Genomic DNA, 22788 nt, shown 5'->3' on the forward strand with positions numbered 1-22788 from the left:
ATGCATCAAAACGTTCTAAGGTATCAAATTAACCCAGAGTGTAAGTTTTTCAGTACTACCTGGCATAAAGTGAGTCATTAATAATCAAACAATTTTTTTACAAGTTACATGCAACTTTAAGACCTACAAATTGGCGGACCTTTGCCAGGGCTTACTTTGGCAGTAGCCCTGGGACCCAAAGTTTTGGGCAGCCCAGAATATATTTTTTTTGTTTAGCAAACCTGGTATTGTATAACTTTCCAAAGACGTGCCAGCCTCTATCTTTGTGAGGTGTTATCATTTGTTGGATTTTCATGCAGATAACCAATGCACTGCTAATTGAAAATAATAAAGTCTTAGTACCAACACTAGCTACGAACATGCTAGGACAACAGCAGTTTTTCAAAACATGGATCAAGCCTCCTTCTTTGTCTTTTGCGTATTTCAGTTACTACGTGAATTACCACATGCAGGCTTGGCATTTTTACTATAACCTTTTTGATCATTTTCTTGTAAAGATGACGCTATTTCTAGAAATTGTGTTATATTTATTTGGAACATTTTTTTGGAATGCACAAATACAAAGATCCATTGTGTATATAACCATACATCTATTTTACTTTGCATGCATAAAAAGAACATGTGTGAGAGGGGCACCAAAACAGGCTCTGGCCCATAGGCCCACATCATGCTAAAAGTGGCCCTGATTACAAAGTACATATAATGTCAAAACTGATTAGTTAGTATAAGAGCATGCAGTAGACATCAATGCATCAGCAAAGAGCTGCTCCTGATAGGAAGCAAGAATATCATTTTAAAATCCACTATGAGGAAAGGGCCATAGCTTGGGACAGACTGAGTGCACAGGCAGACGACAAACAGGACCCCGCCAAATACTTAAAAATTTGGATTGGAGGTACACCAACCTGGCATTTCAACTCAAGGAGCCCCGTAGATCGCGTTCTCCTTTATTTCTTCATTGAATGGAGGTATAGAATAAAGTGTTGGATGTGTAGGAGGGTAGAACGGTCTTGTGTTGCAAATTGATGGGTTTAGAACTTTAGAAAAATACTTGTAAGTGGGTCTGCAGTTGGTTGCTTCCACATTTGTTCGTGGTGAGATGGTTCAGTATGTCATTTGAATTTGTCACAGTTTCTGACAATATACCTTCTGGTTAGGAACAAAAATGGTTTTGTTCAGAATAACTAACTCTGGTCAGTTATTTAAATCCTGTGGTTTTGCTTTCATTAGATGGATGATGGCCCCGTCAGTTCTCAGAAAAAAGACACCCCAGTTTTCCAGGGACCAGAGTAAGGCTACCGTTGTGTTACCTCAGTCTCCATCCCGTCGGCCAGTCAGCGGTCCTGACCAGAACGACTGCTAGGAGGAGAGACTAAGAGAAAGGAGCTCTCCCCAAAGAGGCAGGACAGATGCCAAAGTAATTCCGCAACATGTGCTGACATTAAACACTGGCGCATATTAACTTTCCATATGTCTCGCAACTCAGCGTTTCTACAAATGCCCGCAAAAAAAAAGCCTCAGAAAGCCTCTTTGTCTTTGTGCTGTGTGAGGATTAATTTGCTGCTCTCGTATTTCATCTTTCCATTCCTATTAGTGAAGATATGTGAGGGCAGACTCCTCTCACCAGGGAGGAAAGCTCTCAGAGGAAAAATCTCAGAAGGTTTCCACACCCTGTATTCATCTTTGCTATTTGCTCTGAATGGAGTGGTTGCATAAGAGATTAATAAGACATCCTATGTCAGTATTATTGCTGCTACTTCATGCTGTCAATCATCCATGATATGTTAAATTTTGTGACATAATTGAGAATTTAACTTCTGGTACAGTCATGTATGAGCTGTAAATTGGAGCTGGGAATAAAATCCTTTCCTTTACAAAATTTTACAATGACAAATAGTAATCTATCCAGATCATAAACTTTTAGATGCACTGGAAACGATTGGATTTACAACTTGCTGCTGCAGGCCTACTAAAACCACAGCAGGGAACCTATTATATATGGGCAACAATCCTGTAAAATTTTTTTAAAAGTGCTTAAGAGCTTAATTGCAATGATGTTGGCAGTTTTCCTATGTTGGTTTGGAGAAAAAAAGAAACTGAATATAAAACTGAAAGAGCAGTAAATACAAGCAGTTAAATCATTTTTGCTCTTTTAAGTGTTCTGCTAAATAGCATGTGAAACAAGCTTCATTTTGCTGATCTTAGTGACAGAAATTGCATCTGAATAGTTTGTTTATCCGATCTAAATTGCTGCTTAAATACAGGGAAACTGAATCCGGATTTAGACTTCATGGCTACATGTCTTGTTAGATCAGTCAGACTAAATCCATTTTAAATGAGAGGGAAAGGAATAACAGTCAACAAAGAATTATTCACATAGTTAAAAGCATTGAACAGTACTTTTATTAAGTTTATCAGTGACATACAGTTCATTTATCACTTTCATCAAAAACAAATCAAATTCCTTAAATGTCAAAAATTAGATGAGATAAAGAGGAAAGAGAAGAAGGAGAGATAAAGAGCAGGACAGATTATGTCAGAAGAGCAAGGCCAGGTGGCTTCATTTACCTTGAGCATCTATAGAGGACAGCAGGGCTGCAAGGAAGGCAGCCAAGGCCAGCGACAACCTTATCTTCATGTTTCACCCTGAAGGATCAGCAGCGCATCAATCAATCTGTCAGGACAGAAGGTATGTTTGAGCTACCGGCCTACACAGATCCTGCTGTTAGTGCGGCATCCAAGGGTTGGTATTAAAATAACAGTTTTAGTTGCAGAATTGATAACTCATCAAAGATGTTTCAAGTTATTTGTATCCAGGATTCTTTACACAATAAGTGCCACACCTTGCTGCTTCCAGTCCACACCCATATCCTGAGGTGTATAATTAAGACTGTAGGGGGATTTAAGAAAAAACTGTTAACACACAGCTCATCTGGTTTCAAGTTTCTGAAGCCCCAAACTGCAAAACTGATTGCTTTCTGTCTGCCTTTGATCTCTTTGGTGGTTCACAATGCAGATCACTACATGCACCAGCACCTAATCTGTGGTTTTCACTTACTCATGCCCTGCAGGGCAAGTCTAAGTGCCCATTTAGCGTGACCAAAAACTCACCCTAAACACAAAAATCTTCAAGCCTTTCTTTCATGCAGAGGACAGGGGCCAATCAGTGAGTTTAAATTGAGTACATTATCTTATCTTTTTAAAGGCATATTTAAAATTAAAAAGAAAATGGAAATTTGTACTTCAGACTAAACTCTACCTTTGTATGATCAGGCTATGAACTCCGCCTGGTGTACAAGCAGGAGAACTGCATCTAAGAGGGGGCTGGTATAGATCTATTGGACACATGAGGATATTTGATCTGAATTATGAAATTAGGTAGGCTATACTCCTCAGTAGAGGAATATGCCCTGCAGCTGGAGCACTGCTTCATCTTACTGTACATTTTTTTTCTCAGTATAAAAAGGTGAACAGTCAAAAATAACTCATTTAAAATTGCAAATAATTTTGTTCAATGTGTACTGAATGCATGTAAAAAAAAGAAAAAAAAAGAAAAGAATATTTCATAAAATAGTGGATATCTAACAGTCATTAAAAAAATCTGTCTCAAAACTGTTTTTTTAAATAAAGGTATGTTTACTTACCAATTAAAGCTCCCGCTATAAACTAAATGAAGCAGATTTGAGATCAGTCTGCTTGAAGCCCCTCACTCTGTGAACCAACAGAGAAATTGACCCCTCTGTCCTCTGTGGGGACTACCGGAGCCTCCACAAGCCAGATGTCTTAGGCGGAAAAGCCTATTTCCAAGTGGGAAGACTCCTTCCACCATCGGCTACTTAACAAGGGGGGCAGTTCCAAGTTCTCGTTTTACCAACATATGGGCTTCTTGCGAAAGCTCTGCCTCCCCGCTGATGTATGTCTCCCGCAAAGACTGAGCCCAAGTTTGGAAATTGCATTTTTTTTCAACCGCCTCGTGCATTCCGTTGGTGTGTTGATATGAGTCTCCAGATCTAACATGACCTCACCGCAGTTGGCCAGACATCTCTGACACGGGGAAGTGTTTTATTTGCGACAGAAAGTATCTAACATGTAAATGTGGAATTTTATGCCTTCTAAACGAATACATCTTGTGGGAAAAAATAAAAGCCATTCCTCAAAATGATTTAACAAACATAAAACGTAAAATATAATATGGGAGTTAAGATTCCGACTTTATACAGAACGTGAATCAATTGGATTCTGTTGGACACAGCAGTCTTGCAAATGCAATTCATCTTATGGACTTACTGGTTTCTAGTGCCCTCCAGTGCTTAAAATACGACATTACAGCCAACATAATTGCAGGGAAGTCAACGACGTTTAATCTACAGGTCCTTCTCAAAAAATTAGCATATTGTGATAAAGTTCATTATTTTCCATAATGTCATGATGAAAATTTAACATTCATATATTTTAGATTCATTGCACACTAACTGAAATATTTCAGGTCTTTTATTGTCTTAATACGGATGATTTTGGCATACAGCTCATGAAAACCCAAAATTCCTATCTCACAAAATTAGCATATCATTAAAAGGGTCTCTAAACGAGCTATGAACCTAATCATCTGAATCAACTAGTTAACTCTAAACACCTGCAAAAGATTCCTGAGGCCTTTAAAACTCCCAGCCTGGTTCATCACTCAAAACCCCAATCATGGGTAAGACTGCTGACCTGAGTGCTGTCCAGAAGGCCACTATTGACACCCTCAAGCAAGAGGGTAAGACACAGAAAGAAATTTCTGAACGAATAGGCTGTTCCCAGAGTGCTGTATCAAGGCAACTCAGTGGGAAGTCTGTGGGAAGGAAAAAGTGTGGCAGAAAACGCTGCACAACGAGAAGAGGTGACCGGACCCTGAGGAAGATTGTGGAGAAGGGCTGATTCCAGACCTTGGGGGACCTGCGGAAGCAGTGGACTGAGTCTGGAGTAGAAACATCCAGAGCCACCGTGCACAGGCGTGTGCAGGAAATGGGCTACAGGTGCCGCATTCCCCAGGTCAAGCCACTTTTGAACCAGAAACAATGGCAGAAGCGCCTGACCTGGGCTACAGAGAAGCAGCACTGGACTGTTGCTCAGTGGTCCAAAGTACTTTTTTCGGATGAAAGCAAATTATGCATTTCATTCGGAAATCAAGGTGCCAGAGTCTGGAGGAAGACTGGGGAGAAGGAAATGCCAAAATGCCAGAAGTCCAGTGTCAAGTACCCACAGTCAGTGATGGTCTGGGGTGCCGTGTCAGCTGCTGGTGTTGGTCCACTGTGTTTTATCAAGGGCAAGGTCAATGCAGCTAGCTATCAGGAGATTTTGGAGCACTTCATGCTTCCATCTGCTGAAAAGCTTTATGGAGATGAAGATTTCATTTTTCAGCACGACCTGGAACCTGCTCACAGTGCCAAAACCACTGGTAAATGGTTTACTGACCATGGTATCACTGTGCTCAATTGGCCTGCCAACTCTCCTGACCTGAACCCCATAGAGAATCTGTGGGATATTGTGAAGAGAACGTTGAGAGACTCAAGACCCAACACTCTGGATGAGCTAAAGGCCGCTATCGAAGCATCCTGGGCCTCCATAAGACCTCAGCAGTGCCACAGGCTGATTGCCTCCATGCCACGCCGCATTGAAGCAGTCATTTCTGCAAAAGGATTCCCGACCAAGTATTGAGTGCATAACTGTACATGATTATTTGAAGGTTGACGTTTTTTGTATTAAAAACACTTTTCTTTTATTGGTCGGATGAAATATGCTGATTTTGTGAGATAGGAATTTTGGGTTTTCATGAGCTGTATGCCAAAATCATCCGTATTAAGACAATAAAAGACCTGAAATATTTCAGTTAGTGTGCAATGAATCTAAAATATATGAATATTAAATTTTCATCATTACATTATAGAAAATAATGAACTTTATCACAATATGCTAATTTTTTGAGAAGGACCTGTAGAGCCAAAGTTTAAAGTGCCATGTGACACGCTTTTCCTAGAGATGCAGAAACTGAAAGAAAACATCTTAATATTGAAGGAATTTGCGCAATAATTGACATAATTTTAGGATTAAAGACGTGATAAAAGACAATTGTGACTGTGAGAGACCGGGCCGTTCAAGCATGAGGACACAGTAATAATTTCCAAAGAACATGGGTTTTATTTCACCAAAATAACAAAATAATCGTTACAGGGCCATTAAAAGAGGTCCAATGAAGAAACTAAACTCAAGACAAAAAATCAAGGTTTAACATAACAAAACCTCAAGATAAATGCTCAAAACAGACAAACTGACCTCCCACACAACAAACAAAGGAGACTTAACTACTGGCTGATCAGAGCAGACTGACACACTGAGGGATAGGGAAGGGAAACATCTACACAAATTTAACTAACAAAAATTACTAAACACAGTTTGCTTAAGAATTACGTTGAATGACTAATAACTAAACAGAATAAGCAAATCACAAAAGAAAAGAAATCTTATGAAAAGATTTGAATAAAGACTTCATGGTCTTCTCCCATGGTGGAACTCCAGATGGTATCACCCAATCAGTCAGTCAATCTGGGATTGGAGTGTGCCAGCTAGAGACCATTGTTTCAGTTCAAGGTACTCCCCCACAGCACCAGCGAAGAAAGAACAAAAAATATTAAATATTTGACTAAATTAAATATACAAAAGTTAACCAAATGTGCACGCTACAATTAGAACTAATGTATTTCAATATTGTCAAATAAAAATATATACAAAAACCCATGTACACTGCCTTGCGAAAGTACTCGGCCCCCTTGAACTGGTCAACCTCTTGGCACATTTCAGGCTTCAAACATAAAGATATAAAATTCAAATTTTTTGTGAAGAATCAACAACAAGTGGGACACAATCGTGAAGTGGAAAGAAATTTATTGGATGTGTCAAACTCTTTTAACAAATAAAAAAACTGAAAAGTGGGGCGTGCAATATTATTCGGCCCCCTTGCGTTAATACTTTGTAGCGCCAAACTTTGCTGCACTTACAGCTGCAAGTCGCTTGGGGTATGTCTCTATCAGTTTTGCACATGGAGAGACTGAAATTCTTGCCCATTCTTCCTTGCAAAACAGCTCGAGCTCAGTGAGGTTGGATGGAGAGCGTTCGTGAACAGCAGTCTTCAGCTCTTTCCACAGATTCTCGATTGGATTCAGGTCTGGACTTTGACTTGGCCATTCCAACACCTGGATACGTTTATTTGTGAACCATTCCATTGTAGATTTGGCTTTATGTTTTGGATCATTGTCTTGTTGGAAGATAAATCTCCGTCCCAGTCTCAGGTATCTTGCAGACTCCAACAGGTTTTCTTTCAGAATGGTCCTGTATTTGGCTCCATCCATCTTCCCATCAATTGTGACCATCTTCCTTGTCCCTGCTAATGAAAAGCAGGCCCAAACCATGATGCTGCCACCACCATGTTTGACAGTGGGGATGGTGTGTTCAGGGTGATGAGTTGTGTTGCTTTTACGCCAAACATATCGTTTTGCATTGTGGCCAAACAGTTTGATTTTGGTTTCATCTGACCAGAGGACCTTCTTCCACATGTTTGGTGCGTCTCCCAGGTGGCTTGTGGCAAACGTTAAATGAGACTTTTTATGGATATCTTTGAGAAATGACTTTCTTCTTACCACTCTTCCATAAAGGCCAGATTTGTGCAGTGTACGACTGATTGTTGTCCTATGGACAGACTCTCCCACCTCAGCTGTAGATCTCTGCAGTTCATCCAGAGTGATCATGGGCCTCTTGGCTGCATCTCTGATCAGTCTTCTCCTTGTTCGAGATGAAAGTTTAGAGGGACGGCCGGGTCTTGGTAGATTTGCAATGGTCTGATACTCCTTCCATTTCAATATCATTGCTTGCACAGTGCTCCTTGGGATGTTTAAAGCTTGGGAAATATTTTTGTATCCAAATCCAGCTTTAAACTTCTCCACAACAGTATCTCGGACCTGGCTGGTGTGTTCCTTGGTCTACATGATGCTCTCTGCACTTTGAACAGAACCCTGAGACTATCACAGAGCAGGTGCATTTATACGGAGACTTGATTACACACAGGTGGATTCTATTTATCATCATCATTCATTGGGGACAACATTGGATCATTCAGAGATCCTCACTCAACTTCTGGAGTGAATTTGCTGCACTGAAAGTAAAGAGGCCAAATAATACAGGTCCTTCTCAAAATATTAGCATATTGTGATAAAGTTCATTATTTTCTATAATGTAATGATGACAATTTAATATTCATATATTTTAGATTCATTGCACATTAACTGAAATATTTCAGGTCCTTTATTGTCTTAATACAGATGATTTTGGCATACAGCTCATGAAAACCCAAAATTCCTATCTCACAAAATTAGCATATTTCATCCGACCAATAAAAGAAAAGTGTTTTTAATACAAAAAACGTCAACCTTCAAATAATCATGTACAGTTATGCACTCAATACTTGGTCGGGAATCCTTTTGCAGAAATGACTGCTTCAATGCGGCGTGGCATGGAGGCAATCAGCCTGTGGCACTGCTGAGGTCTTATGGAGGCCCAGGATGCTTCGATAGCGGCCTTTAGCTCATCCAGAGTGTTGGGTCTTGAGTCTCTCAACGTTCTCTTCACAATATCCCACAGATTCTCTATGGGGTTCAGGTCAGGAGAGTTGGCAGGCCAATTGAGCACAGTGATACCATGGTCAGTAAACCATTTACCAGTGGTTTTGGCACTGTGAGCAGGTGCCAGGTCGTGCTGAAAAATGAAATCTTCATCTCCATAAAGCTTTTCAGCAGATGGAAGCATGAAGTGCTCCAAAATCTCCTGATAGCTAGCTGCATTGACCCTGCCCTTGATAAAACACAGTGGACCAACACCAGCAGCTGACATGGCACCCCAGACCATCACTGACTGTGGGTACTTGACACTGGACTTCTGGCATTTCCTTCTCCCCAGTCTTCCTCCAGACTCTGGCAGCTTGATTTCCGAATGACATGCAGAATTTGCTTTTATCCGAAAAAAGTACTTTGGACCACTGAGCAACAGTCCAGTGCTGCTTCTCTGTAGCCCAGGTCAGGCGCTTCTGCCACTGTTTCTGGTTCAAAAGTGGCTTGACCTGGGGAATGCGGCACCTGTAGCCCATTTCCTGCACATGCCTGTGCACGATGGCACTGGATGTTTCTACTCCAGACTCAGTCCACTGCTTCCGCAGGTCCCCCAAGGTCTGGAATCGGCCCTTCTCCACAATCTTCCTCAGGGTCCGGTCACCTCTTCTCGTTGTGCAGCGTTGTCTGCCACACTTTTTCCTTCCCACAGACTTCCCACTGAGGTGCCTTGATACAGCACTCTGGGAACAGCCTATTCGTTCAGAAATTTCTTTCTGTGTCTTACCCTCTTGCTTGAGGGTGTCAATAGTGGCCTTCTGGACAGCAGTCAGGTCGGCAGTCTTACCCATGATTGGGGTTTTGAGTGATGAACCAGGCTGGGAGTTTTAAAGGCCTCAGGAATCTTTTGCAGGTGTTTAGAGTTAACTCGTTGATTCAGATGATTAGGTTCATAGCTCGTTTAGAGACCCTTTTAATGATATGCTAATTTTGTGAGATAGGAATTTTGGGTTTTCATGAGCTGTATGCCACAATCATCCGTATTAAGACAATAAAAGACCTGAAATATTTCAGTTAGTGTGCAATGAATCTAAAATATATGAATGTTAAATTTTCATCATGACAGTATGGAAAATAATGAACTTTATCACAATATGCTAATTTTTTGAGAAGGACCTGTATTGCACGCCCCACTTTTCATTTTTTTATTTGTTAAAAATGTTTGACACATCCAATAAATTTCATTCCACTTCACGATTGTGTCCCACTTGTTGTTGATTCTTCACAAAAAATTAAAATTTTATATCTTTATGTTTGAAGCCTGAAATGTGGCAAGAGGTTGACCAGTTCAGGGGGGCCGAGTACTTTCGCAAGGCACTGTATTTATGCTGCAGTGGATGTGTATATGAAAACTCAAAGTGAAAAAGTGTTGGCGTGTGGGATTACCGACTGTGTGGCCGCAGGTGTGGCTATCACAGTGACACAAAATAAGCAAATTTTGATGTTAACTTTTGTAAGTCCAAAGTCGACCAGAAATTACCTCAAAGGGGAAGTCTCTGGTCATTCATTCATCAGAGCTGCTTGGATCAGAGCTGAAAAACTGAGGAGGGACAGATGGGCTGGTCCCACCAAGCACAGCCAGTTGTGATCAGAGGACTTTTCGACAAACAGCTTTAAACAAGAAACCTCTGAATTCACAAGAGAAATGATGTCAGAGGTTGGGATGTCTTCTGGACGAAGAAGAATGTTGAAGCAGATGCTACAGCCACGATGCTTAATGGATCTGATGTGAAAAGATCGCCAAAGAAAAGGTTGTTATTGCTGTTACTAAACAGATCAAGGCTCAGCTAGTAAGAACACTTCCTTATCACAAAAGTACATTTAGATATCGGCAGTTATCATTAATATTTAAAAATCCGAAATTATTATTCTTATTATTTATGATAACAATCCAAAATTATTATTTATGTTATTAAAATAAGATAAATTACACATGCATACCGTATATTTAAATAAATGTTTCTCTAAAGATTGTAATATAAAGTTTAAAAAAATGACACACCAGGTAGTGTCTTCTGATCTTCAATTGTCTTAGGGTTGTTTCTCAATGCCGTATTTACTGTAACCCTGGATTACACTGTATTTGCTCTGGTTAGGTCTGCTGCAAAGCCCGGAGGAGCTTCAAGAATCATATGCAGATCGTGCAAGAAAAGCCAGTGATAAATGTGGTAGCAAGTCCAGAACAGCTCATTCTGTGGAAGTTAAACCGGTGAAACTTCTTCAATTTTCATTTTATGCATCCAGATATTTTCATGTGTTTTGTTCTACAATGGGTAAGTACAACAAGTGCAGCGAAGCTATATTTGTTGCTTAATTTGGTGCATTTAATGTTTAATTGCTCAGTTTATAATACCTTAGTTAGCCCAGAAACTGATCCAATGGATCTAATGTAAACAACTGCTAAAATATACATGTATATAAATATATGTGTGTATTTATTAATATAGTGAGATCTAATCTGTCTTTAGTGAATTATTTTAAAAATCTGGGTGTTGTGCTCGTTCTGTTTCTTGGTGGTGCACTATGATTCATGCATATTTTACTCTGACTGTGCTCTGTATATCCCAATTTCAGTGGCATTAATTTACTTTTTTAAATGTTTTATCAGTGTTTACTATATATAAATGTAATTGGATTTATCACAAAAATTCAATGTCACAGGCACTTTAAAACCTACTAGAGTTTAAAACAGATATACAGTACAAACCAAAGGTTTGGACACACCTTCTCATTCAACAGAATGCCAAGAGTGTGTGGAGCAGTAATCAAAGCAAAAGGTGGCTACTTTGAAGAACCTAAAATATAAGACATATTTTCAGTTGTTTCACACTTTTTTGTTCAGTATATAATTCCACGTGTGTTCATTCATAGTTTTGATGCCTTCAGTGTGAAGCTACAATATTCATAGTCATGAAAATAAAGACAACTCTTTGAATGAGAAGGTGTGTCCAAACTTTTGGTCTGTACTGTATAATCACAAATTGTTCGACCAAATTGTCACAACAGATTGAAAAAAAACTAGCTATGAGTGGATATGATAATTTTAGCTTCAACTTACAGTCCTGATGAGTCATCATGGGCATATATAAGTCATATTAATTTGGGGCCTTCTTTATCCACAGTATTATAATAATGCGTAAAACTTCAACAAATTTTAAAAACAAGAATTGGGTCTCCCTAATCCACACTGGCTCATATGAACGTACGGCAAACATACAGTTGGACTGCTTTATCCTTTCCAAAATCAATTTTGATGGGTGTTTGGAATCGTAGTCATGTTGGTACACCCAACCAATCCAGTTAATGCTAAAGTAATTCTCTTTTTTCATTATTCCACACTCTTTCTGTAATTCACTAGTACCACAGATTGGTAAATGGGCCCACAGCATGATGCTACCACCACCATGCTAGACAACCTTGTCTACTGCAAAAACAGTTATTGTCAGTGTGGCCAACTTGGAGGAAGTCCTTTTTCATTAGTTCTCTAGTTAATTAATTAATTACTCAGTTAAATCAGTTGCCCACTGTTGCCATATGCTTGCTCAGAATAAGTTACTGCAACGTCAATGACTCAGTGAAACTGGCTCATGTAACTTTTTACCAATTGGTATTATGAACATTGTTTGACTGCACTGTATTGTAACTGAGATAAAGTTGGAATGTATGCAATTGAATTTAAGTCGGTTTTTATATAGATTATATACTTCTGTATATGAATTAGATCTGTTAGTCTGTATAGGTAAAGAAAAGTGGCACTTTAACAGCCCTACAGTATGATGCCACTGCAACCATGTTTGAAAGCACAGTATGTTTGTGTTTAAAAACCTTGCCTTGACCCATCCAATCATACTTCTTATCACTGTGACCAGCTTGGACATATTCCCCCTTCTTCATAAGTCCATCCTTTTTTGCAATTTACCTGTTTCATTGGCAGGTAAAGTGTTCCATGGCAAAGTGCTACAACCACCATGCTTGAAAGACAGTACAGGGTTCTTGGTTTGGAACTCTGACCTTGTATCCACCACATATTCTTCTCATCATTGTGGCCAACTTAGAGGTAGGTCTCCATCTCCATCTGCATCTCCACCCTCCACCAGTACTATTGGCAGTTAAAAAGTCCCATAGCATAATGCCACCACCACTGTGCTTGACAGTTTGTACAGTGTTTTTAAGTTTGTAAGCTTTGCTTTTGGCGCACTGCTGGGTCTACTCGGCTGCCTGGATGGCGCAGGTGATTCGGTTGGTTTGTCTATGGAGGGATGCATATGCTAACATTATGTTGGCTGGGGATTTGCATTTGGGTTGGCCTGCCATTTTGGGTTGGGGACCAAGTGTGAGCAGCAGGTTTGGGTGTGCCGCGGAGGGGTTGCAATATATATGGTGGGGGGCTTGCGTACCTTTTTGGATGCAGAGTCCTCAGCATTTGGATTAGCCGGGCAGTAACAGTGGCGCTGAGCTGGTTGGTGGTTATCCCTGGGCTGATGCTGTAGTAGTGGTGATGTTATGGTGGGTGAGTTGATCCTGTCTTGGTGTGGGGTCAAGTTACGGGGCTCGGTGGTCCGCTGGCTGTGCCTGTGGTCTGATTCCTGTAGCTCCTTGGGGCTCTCCTCTGCTGTACTCTGGTTGGGGGCGGTAGTCCTGGTGATGGTCCTCCCTGGGCTTCTGTGCACTTGGGGGCCTTTGGACGTTGGGGCCTTTGGACGTTGGGGCAGGTCTGTAGCGCTTTACCCTCGCTACTAAATATTCTTATGGAGAAACCTTATATACACAACTCACTCACACATACCCCCACGGGTGTCTGGATTCAGGTGTTCACAGATACACAGAATACAGATATACTCCGTATTGAACTGCGGTTACAGCTAAATACATCTTGTAATAATTAGGTCCGTGTACTTTTCAGTAACGTTGTTGTTATATGTGCGTTTGTTGTTTATCACTGTGGGTTTTTTTCTCTCTCTTTCTCTGCAGATGTAGAAGCAGAGCTCTAGGGTTTCTTAGTTGACACGCTCTCAGTCAACTGCAATTTACAGTAAATTTGACATTGTTGTTCCAGCAGTTTCAAATTCATGGTAAAAATGTATATGCTATTTATGCATTGAATAAGTGAGGAAAAAGTTAGCCTATTTAAGCACGTATCACAAGAAATGTATAAACCACAACATTTTGAAACTACAACAAAGTAGTGACAGAATTTCACATCATGTTAATGTTTTATTTATGTCTGTGTCTTGTAGTTTATAAAATGAAGAAAACACATTTCAAATGACCATTATATTGAAATATGAACAGAGATTTGATTAATTACATCCAGCATCAATATATTGCTGACAACCAAGTCTAGGAGGGCAATCCAGTTTCATTGAGACTTCTTAGACATATAAAAATCTCACACACAACATATCCAACTCCCGAAAAAAGTGTCAGAGATGGGACTTTAATACAACACAACTAATTATAGGGATCTTGATGATACATTATGAAATGATAGCAATTTTATTCTCAAAGACATTGTTTCCATAATATCCTTGGGTCAAATCATAGGTGCTTTGTGTATTATATCCTACCATACCATACCAACTTTATTTATAAAGCACTTTATACACCGACAGGACCAAAGTGCTATACACAATCATAAAAACAATGCAAAATGGAAAAAGATTATATAGAATATAAAATACATATTAATGTACAGACACAATAAAACAAGTAAAAACATCTCAGATTTTGCCAAACACCAAAGAAAAAAGATGGGTCTTAAGGAGGGACTTCTCTAAACCTCTAAAATATTATGTTCTTCAAGATAATCCATTAGCTGATTATAGACTACCTTCTCAAGAATTTTCGAAATAAAAGGCAGTTGGGTCAATAATTTGCCAGAACAGTGGGATCCAAAGATGGTTTCTTGACTAGAGGCTGCAGAACTGCATGTTTCAGAGTTTTAGGAACAACAGCTGAGGACAGGCTACTATTTACAAGAGCAAGGACAGAAGGGCCTATAGTAAGAAAGACATCTTTAAATAATCTAGGTGGAATAACATCATCCAGAGAACCAGTTGGCCTTAAGTGACTAACCACCTCCTGCAATGATTGCAAAGTCACACATTCAAAGCTGTATAAAACAGCAGAACAAGGCACAATGACTGAAGGGTCATAATCAGAGGGGGTGATCTGGGCCCTAATAGAAGCGACTTTCTCGTTGAAAAAGAGACTGGGACATCTCCTTTCTTTTCCTGCTCTCGGTGGAGGTGGACGCTTTTCCTCTGTCTCCGCACCCCTCCCATATCTGCCCTGCTTCAGCTATGTGTCTTGTCTCTTTTTGGAGCCTCTTTTTGCACATCTTCCAAATTCTTCCAAAATATGGATTTGGTCATCTGGTCTCTCAATGCAATTGATCAAATTTTCTCGACGAGAAGACAGGGGTCGAGAGAGCCCACTTGCCCGGACGGGACATTTTTCTCCGGATACACGATGGACTCCTGGCAGTGGAGGATTGTGTGTTTGTCGATAATGTCAGTCGAGGATGTGGAAGATGTGTATATAATTGGATGTTTGATATCAGGATTTCTGCTTTTTGAAGTCAGCGGTTACCTGGCATATCGAGAAATTCGGAGAATGTCAGCAGCTGTTCTGGCCATTGTAAGGCTGCCTGGCATGTGTGATGGGATCTTCAGAGCGATCAACACTCAGACTGAGATGTTACGTGAGCTGAATCGCAGACTGGATGTGATCCTTATACAGGATCCCAGGCAGGTTGCGGTTCCTGGACTCAGAGGTGAAATGGGATAAATCTTGGAGAAAGTTGTTCGCTTGGATCTGGCAGAAAGACCAGGAATTTGGCTATTTGGATTCGCCTTTGAGAAGCACCAGTGAGACTCTCAAGGCTGATGGAAAATTAAGAGTCAGCCTAACCCAAATAATTATTGTTTTTCTGAATCTGGCTCCCCTGCACAGCCTTGATGGCTGGCTATCTTCAATTTCTCCTGGAAGTTATGTAAACATGACGCTCTGCTCCCTCTGCCCCCCTCCCTTCCCTGAGGACACCTGTGGACCTGCTCAGAACTTTGTGGCTGGTTGATGAACCTTCCAACGTACCATCAAGGACAATGGCCTCTGTGACAGTGCTTAATGGACTTACTTGCACACACTCACTCGCACACACACACATGCTCAAGATAAACATTTGCACTCCTCACACCACCTTCACTGTTCCCGGCATGATGTTTTGTAAATTTGTTGCTTCTTTGTGCTGAGGTTTTTTGCAATCTCAAACTGTATCCTGCTAAGGATAAAGTGTGAAATATAATTTTTTTTCCCCACTCTACTTACCTAATGTGGCCTCTTTTCTCATGATGTATGTTTGGATGGGTTGTACTGGAATTCTAATTTCCCCTCAGAGATCAATAAAGTATATTTGAATTGAATTAAAATCCATGGTTTAAAAGGAATTGATATTGATGGTCCTGGGAGTCCGACCTACGGTTGAGTTTTTTTTATAGATTTCTGTCATTGTAATCTTTCACTACCTGTTGCCAGGGTTTTGCTTTCAAAATTAAATTGCACTGTAGGTCAAAATCCGATCCTCAGACAGATTTACTTCTAAATTAGAACAAACCCTCCGGCATAATTTATACATGTGCACCTCAGTTATTTACTAAAGCACTGAAAAGTCAATGTCTTTCAATAATTCAGTTCAACTCCTATGTGGATTCCTTAGTGATATATTTTAGGTTTGTTTTTGTTCATTTTGATGATAATGGCTGCTAAAGAACAGTATAAATTCAGGACCAATACAACTGATTTTTGATACAAAATGTTATGATACAACCTTCACAATCACCGGGAATCCTCCAACTGCGGAGCGTAAACTACACAATGGCATTTCCAAACGAGCTGGCTCATCAAAGTGAAGTAACGATGCATTTTAATAGAAAGTGGGGTAGATAAGAAGGGGTAATGGGAAGAAGCGTACACACTTCTCAGTGGGCCAAGAATTGTGCTTTAAAATCCTTTTTTGTTAAATGGAATATTCTAATCTCTGAGAAGAGTTGGGGTTTTTATCACTTGTATAAATTAATCAATATTAACAGAAACACTTGTAGTTTATCTCTGTGTGAAATGAGTATGTATAAGTTTGCCTTTTTGACTCAAATGACTTAAACCTTTTACTGATATTCTAACCTAATGATATGCAGCTGTGGACATCCAGTGCAGTACCTCTTTTGAATAAACAAAAGCCTGGACTTCTACAAAGAAAACAAAATAAGTTGGTCTTAAAGCTCAAACTAAGCTTACAAAATCTGATGCATAGGTATTACAGCAGTATCAATATATAAATGTGCCATTGAATTTAAACTGATACCATTAAATATATTCAAAAAAATTACCTGTTTATCAGCATTCAGCATATAGCATTGGCTATATAATAAAAAAAATACAAATGACACGAAGATATTGACAGTTTATTTGGACCCTACAAACCTTAAAAAACCCAAGAATTTCAAATTTAAATAACTATTGTTTGTATCAACACCTTGTAAAAGAAAATTTAATGAAAATAGGGATAAGCTAACAAATGTGATACTTGTAAAGTGCATATCATTTGGTCAACATTAAAGATTTGTCACAATTTAACACTCAGGCCAAACTAAATTAAAAAAATATGAATTATTGTGGTTTTATTAGCCAGAAACATGGTCCAACATTCTTGGAATTGGGAATACTGGATATATTGGTAAATCATAATAATGTTACATTCTCAGGAAGCATTTCACAATTCAAGAATATTGGCTTAGCATAAATGTATCTAGATCAATTAGAGTGGAGAGTATATACCAGGACTATACCACCTGATTTCCCAGGATTAAATACTTTGTTAGACTTTAATGCTTACCACCATTTACAGCACACACACAACACATATCCCATTCTGTAAAAGATCATCTTGAAAAGTTGAAGTAAAATGTTACATTCAGCAGCAGGACTGGTTTCAACAGAGCATACAAACAAACTCTTTTAAACAATACATACATCCTTCAAATAAGCTATAGGCAAAGCAACCTTCCAATAAAACAAGAGCTTTGATGTGGAGATAAATAACAGAAAATGACCAGATTAAAGCTATACACACAAAAACACACAGATGATGAACAGGTAAACACAGCTAAGATGTGACATTTCAGACATTCACAGTGTATCCGAACTAAAACAGCTAAGCAGTCCAGAACTGACCCTTCAGGTCCTTTGGTGCATGCGCAGACTTTAAGACCCCACACGCCAGCTATTTAGTTAGGAATATCGGCGCTGTTGCTACGGGTGTCGTATTTATGGTGGATGATGAGCAGAACGACACCCAGGAAGAAGCAGATGGAGCCCACGGTGATGTAGGCGATGCCCAAGAAGGGGTTCTTCCCTCCCATCCAGGAAATGGTGCTCAGGATCATACGCTTCCGGCCGCTGAAGCTGTGAACGGGGTAATCTGATTACATGAAGTTAAAGAAAAGTGACAGAGCATTCTCAGCTCCCAGAAGAAAGAAATACTTTCAAACAATAATGAGACTTCACCCAAATTTGTTTATTTTTAAAGATCTATTAAACTTTTTTGCTTTGTTATTGGCACCTTGTTGGAGCCCCAAATAATAAAATGGCTTCAGCCTTACTGTAAAAGACAAATGTAGTTGCATAGTTCCATCAGTGGTTGTTAATATCACTTAGGAAGACCTGCAAGCAACAACTGACTTCTTAAAATAGTCAAGTTGTATTTTAAGAGTTTATTTCTGTTCATTTTATTGGTTGTTGCTGACAGCTAATTGAAAGCTAGTTCAGTTCATACCTCAGTTGTGTCACAGGCTCATCACCTCCTTACAATCAAAGAATGTCACTAATGAACCGTTTGCCTGATCACCGTTTAGTGCTTGAAGCTTGAGGATGAACATTAAATTAACATTTTTTGTTTTTCTGCCATGATTTTAAGTGCCGACACAATGCATTGATCTGGGAACGAATAGCGCTACATAAATAAACTTGTCCAGGTTAACATTTCTCTTTCTAATTCAGACCGTATGTTGAGTTGTACAGAAAGTAATAATTTAATTATCTGAAGGAAATCAATTTTGGCTTTTTGTTAGGTGTAAGACATAATCATGAAAATTAAATGTGCAAAATAAATCTATAACACTTATGAGTTTTGTTTTTTGAATTCAATAACTGAAATGAATGTTTAATGATTTTCTAATTTCCTGAGCTGCACCTGGTACCACTCTTAGCTATATTGTAATTGGGGCATCACGCGCAACTCAAATGGATTTTTGAAACGTTTTACTCTGTATTGTTCTGTCTTTATAATTCGTTCACTAGCTGAGGTAGAAGCGATTCTGTTTTACTATATTTGGTTAAATAACTTAAAGACTCTTCATGAAATCAATAAATAAATGTTTTATCTTGGCCTTTTACAGCGTGTGCTTTGACTGAATTGTAAAGGATACTGTAAGTGACTTTCAAGGTGTATCTGCCGCTGGGTAGAGTCGAAGTTGTGCTCGGCTTCTTGTGGATGATGCGATAGAGCTTCCGAAAAGTGGGCAGAGCGGCCGTGCGCATCCAAACGATGAAGTCTTCGTTGATGAAGCCGTTGTTTTCAGGATCAGACGGGTCCAACTCATACACTGGCTTCCTCCAGTTCACTGGCTTAGCTGTGCCTGAGAGACGGAGCAAGCCCAATCCACCACAGTCAATACTAATTTAGTGAGCTGAAGTGTAAAGACATATGGCATTGTGCTTTGCACAGCTCACCTTTGAAGAGTTCAGTGAGGTTTTCTTTATCGTTCACAGGATTCCTGAACTTCACATGCTTATCTGTCCACCATGCAATCCCCTTCTTTGCCAAATGAATTGCAGTTGTGGTGCCATTGGGTTCAATGTAATACAGTTCCAGGGTGTCTGAAATGGCAAAGGTTCATTGATTATTCCTTCTAAAGATGATGTGTGGCAAATAAGCTTAACCTTTATAAAACTAAATTATGAGATTGTAGCTATGTGCAGAACTTTTATAAAATGGTTTCATATGCCATGGCTCACCATTGAAAAGGCTGTTTGCTATGGCTCCACATGGCGCTATGGGTTCTTTTGTCTCTGCGCTTGTACGGTATGGCTCACATTCCTTACTGGGTTTCTGAAAAAACCACAAGGTTTTTCAGCATATTGAAAATGGTTGGTTTCTCTACAAAATGTGTAGGAATAAATAAAACAAATCCCACCATTAAAGATGTTGGATCACCATTTAGCTGGCGGTCATCTCTGGACTTCACATAACGTCTGTGGTTCTGGTAGAAGTTGGATAGACCGTAGTACATGTAGACATTGCTCTGTTGAGAAGAGAGAAAATATTTATCTGGGTCATCCCTTCTGTCATTTTAACAAAAGAAAGTAGACAAGACGAGAGAAATGGCCCGTGTTTTATCCAAAAAAAAGAAACATAAAACCCAGTACCTGTAGACTTTCTGTATAGTCAATAAAAGCCCTTGAAAATGGGACTGCATAATTAATAAGCACATAAATCAATTTAAAAGTAGCTTTTAGGCAGACCTTGGTGTTCTTTTTTAGACTCTAAATTGATAATAATGGCCAATAAGTGTTTTTTCTTCTTCTTTTATTGCAGAATTGCATTTGCAGTATTGAATGCAAAGGCTTGAATTATTTATTGTGTCTATATTGCTCTAAACTGATGCAGGACATGAGCTCACCTCGAACGGCTGCTCCAATGTGAAGTTCAGGGCACAGACGCATGGTGTTGTGCTGTTCCAGGTGAGGTTTGTGGAGCAGTCATGGCATGGACTGCCCAGCTCCAAACCAGTGTAATCAATCTAAAATGGAGAACAAAAAACATAGATTAGAAGAAAAAAAATAAATAAAAGTGCAACCTGCTGGTTATCATTATTATTATGGGTGCTGCAACCAGGGTTCCTCAAGGTTTTCCATTTCAAAATTCCAGACTTAAATTTTGAAACCCCTCATTTGATTTTTTTTTTAGGTCATTTTGTCATGCATGTAAAAACAGTTAAATGTCACTACTTATTTTTATATTGTTTAGGCCACAGGAGTTTCCAACGTTGCTTCTCGAGAGCAGGTGTCCTGCATGTTTTAAATGTTTCCCTGTTCAGCACACCTAATTTCCATTGATTCGAAATTAGCCTGATTACCAGGCTTTTGCTGAACAGGCAATCACCTGAACCGGGTGTGTTAAAGCAGGGAATCATCTAAAACATGCAAGACACCAGCCCTCTAGGACCGACTTTGGACACCCCTGGCGCAGGGTTTAATATCAGTGTGCTCAAAGCATTCAAAGCTTTAAAAATGTGCATGCCTCAAAACCCATTTTATGACTTGAAATTCATTGTGCAGAAACGTCAAAGGCTGAATTCTTGACAGTGAGTTAATACGTTTATTTCAAGCCAGAAATCATGATGGGCAACGGCGATACTGCCAGCTTCATCAAGTAGAAAATATCCATCACAGACTAAAGTGTTACTACATATTATCCCCATGACACATGGGGATAATATGTAGTAATAATGAGTAATGAAGAGAAAGTGATTATTTTTGTTTTAACATGCAAAATATTGCATCCAACAATCAAATGTTTTTTGTGGTCAGATCAGATGATTTCGGCTTATTTCTTCTCCCAAGTTTGTGTTATTTTCTCTTCACCTTGTTTGTATGAATATAAAACCATAATCCCTGGCAAAAAGAAATGAGCAATTTGACATATTCAGAGTTAGGCACCTAGTTCTGCAATGAAAAACCCTAACGCCCTTTCCCCTCAACACACAGAGGAGTCTGGAAATACTTATTTTTTCATTATATACAGCTGAAAATACTAGATTCAGACTCCACGCGTTAAGAATAGTTTCACCCTGATAGTTTGTGGTGCCTTTTAATGATACTTCGTGGTTTTCTATGGCCCTTACCCTTTTTCCTAACTTGTATTATCTTATACCATTAACTCTTGAGAGACAACCTACACTATAAAAAATTAACATAATACTTATGAAATCTGTTTTTGTTGTAGAAAAATTGCAACGGTTTAGTTGTCTGTCAAACAATTGAGTGCACTTGTTTGACCTGCTTCCTTTCTCTTCCACGTTAAAAATCTGGTATTAAATTCAGGTCGTTACAGAATTTAGCTAACAGAGAAAAATTTAAGTTTGATCAAATGTGGAGCAGTGGCATTGGAATAAAATAAGATTAAAAAGATTAGGAGACAGGTACCTCGAACTCTTTTATATTGTTTGAAGTCACATATAGGCCGATCCCGATGGGGATGAAGATGAGTCCGATAACGAAGAAAGCGGGCAGCACGGTGCCAGCAGTCAGGATAGGCTGCCAGGCTGGAAGTCTCTGCTGTTTGAACGCTGTGTTGTCCGGTTTTTTATTTTTCGCAGCCTCCGTCCCGCCGTGTGTCGAAGATCCCGAGTGGGGTCCGTCCTCTTCCTTAGCGTTGTAGCTAGACGCCATCATGGTTGCGGTCCGCTTCGAGCAAAATTAATCCGCAACAGTTGACAACCGCAAGTTAGTCGGTAATCCCGCACGGCAAGCAGGGGGAAACGTTAGGGAAACTAAAACCGTGTTCAGAGGAGTGAAATCTTGCCTAAATCTGATCCAGATTCGGACTCATAATGGTGTTGGTTTCACCTGTTTGGGGAAACTGAACCGAGAGGAAGAAGCCGGAAGCTCGCGGACCAATGAAATGATGGAACGCAGCGGTGACATCATCGCAAAAAGCGTAGACGCCCTTTCACATATACCCGCTCTTTAGCAATTAACCGGTGAATGGCCCGGCCAGATATGGCAGAGAATGGCACCCCACAAGGCAGTGTTTGTAGGCCAATTCTTTTCAATATAAAAATAATTGACATATCTGATCAAATAGATAATAGTATAGGGAAATCTGTATATGCAGATGATGGGGCTCTTTGGGTGCGGGGTCATAATGTTATGTATCTACAGAAAAAGATGCAGGATGCAATTATGAAAGTGGAAGATTGGGCAAATGAGGGGTTTTAAAATGTCTTTTGCTAAGACTCAAGGTATCTATTTT

At 39.6% G+C, this 22788-nt stretch overlaps 2 protein-coding genes across 3 annotated transcripts in view; both read right to left on the minus strand.

Moving 5' to 3' along the window:
• Positions 1 to 3898, minus strand: part of col12a1a (collagen, type XII, alpha 1a) — a 77187-nt gene extending 73289 nt beyond the window's left edge. Inside the window, exons 1-2 of one of the 2 annotated variants that reach the window (XM_047345680.1) lie at positions 3645 to 3898; positions 2569 to 2674 (exon numbers count right to left, since the gene is read on the minus strand). In XM_047345680.1, coding sequence (XP_047201636.1) covers positions 2569 to 2638 — 70 coding nt within the window. In that variant the 5' untranslated portion in view covers positions 2639 to 2674; positions 3645 to 3898. The remainder of the gene's footprint in view (positions 1 to 2568; positions 2675 to 3644) is intronic. The other variant, XM_047345679.1, reaches the window with a different exon arrangement.
• Positions 3899 to 17144: 13246 nt separating this feature from the next.
• LOC124855686 (cell cycle control protein 50A-like) lies at positions 17145 to 22442 on the minus strand. Its single transcript, XM_047345685.1, has 7 exons — positions 21960 to 22442; positions 20435 to 20554; positions 19949 to 20056; positions 19770 to 19863; positions 19485 to 19631; positions 19181 to 19390; positions 17145 to 18174 (listed from the first exon to the last, which is right to left on the minus strand). The coding sequence occupies exons 1-7, from the start codon at positions 22206 to 22208 to the stop codon at positions 17981 to 17983; spliced, it is 1122 nt and encodes a 373-aa protein (XP_047201641.1). The 5' UTR covers positions 22209 to 22442; the 3' UTR covers positions 17145 to 17980.
• Positions 22443 to 22788: the final 346 nt, after the last annotated feature.

This window comes from Girardinichthys multiradiatus, chromosome 19 (assembly GCF_021462225.1).
Source record: "Girardinichthys multiradiatus isolate DD_20200921_A chromosome 19, DD_fGirMul_XY1, whole genome shotgun sequence".
Taxonomy (NCBI): Eukaryota; Metazoa; Chordata; class Actinopteri; order Cyprinodontiformes; family Goodeidae; genus Girardinichthys; species Girardinichthys multiradiatus.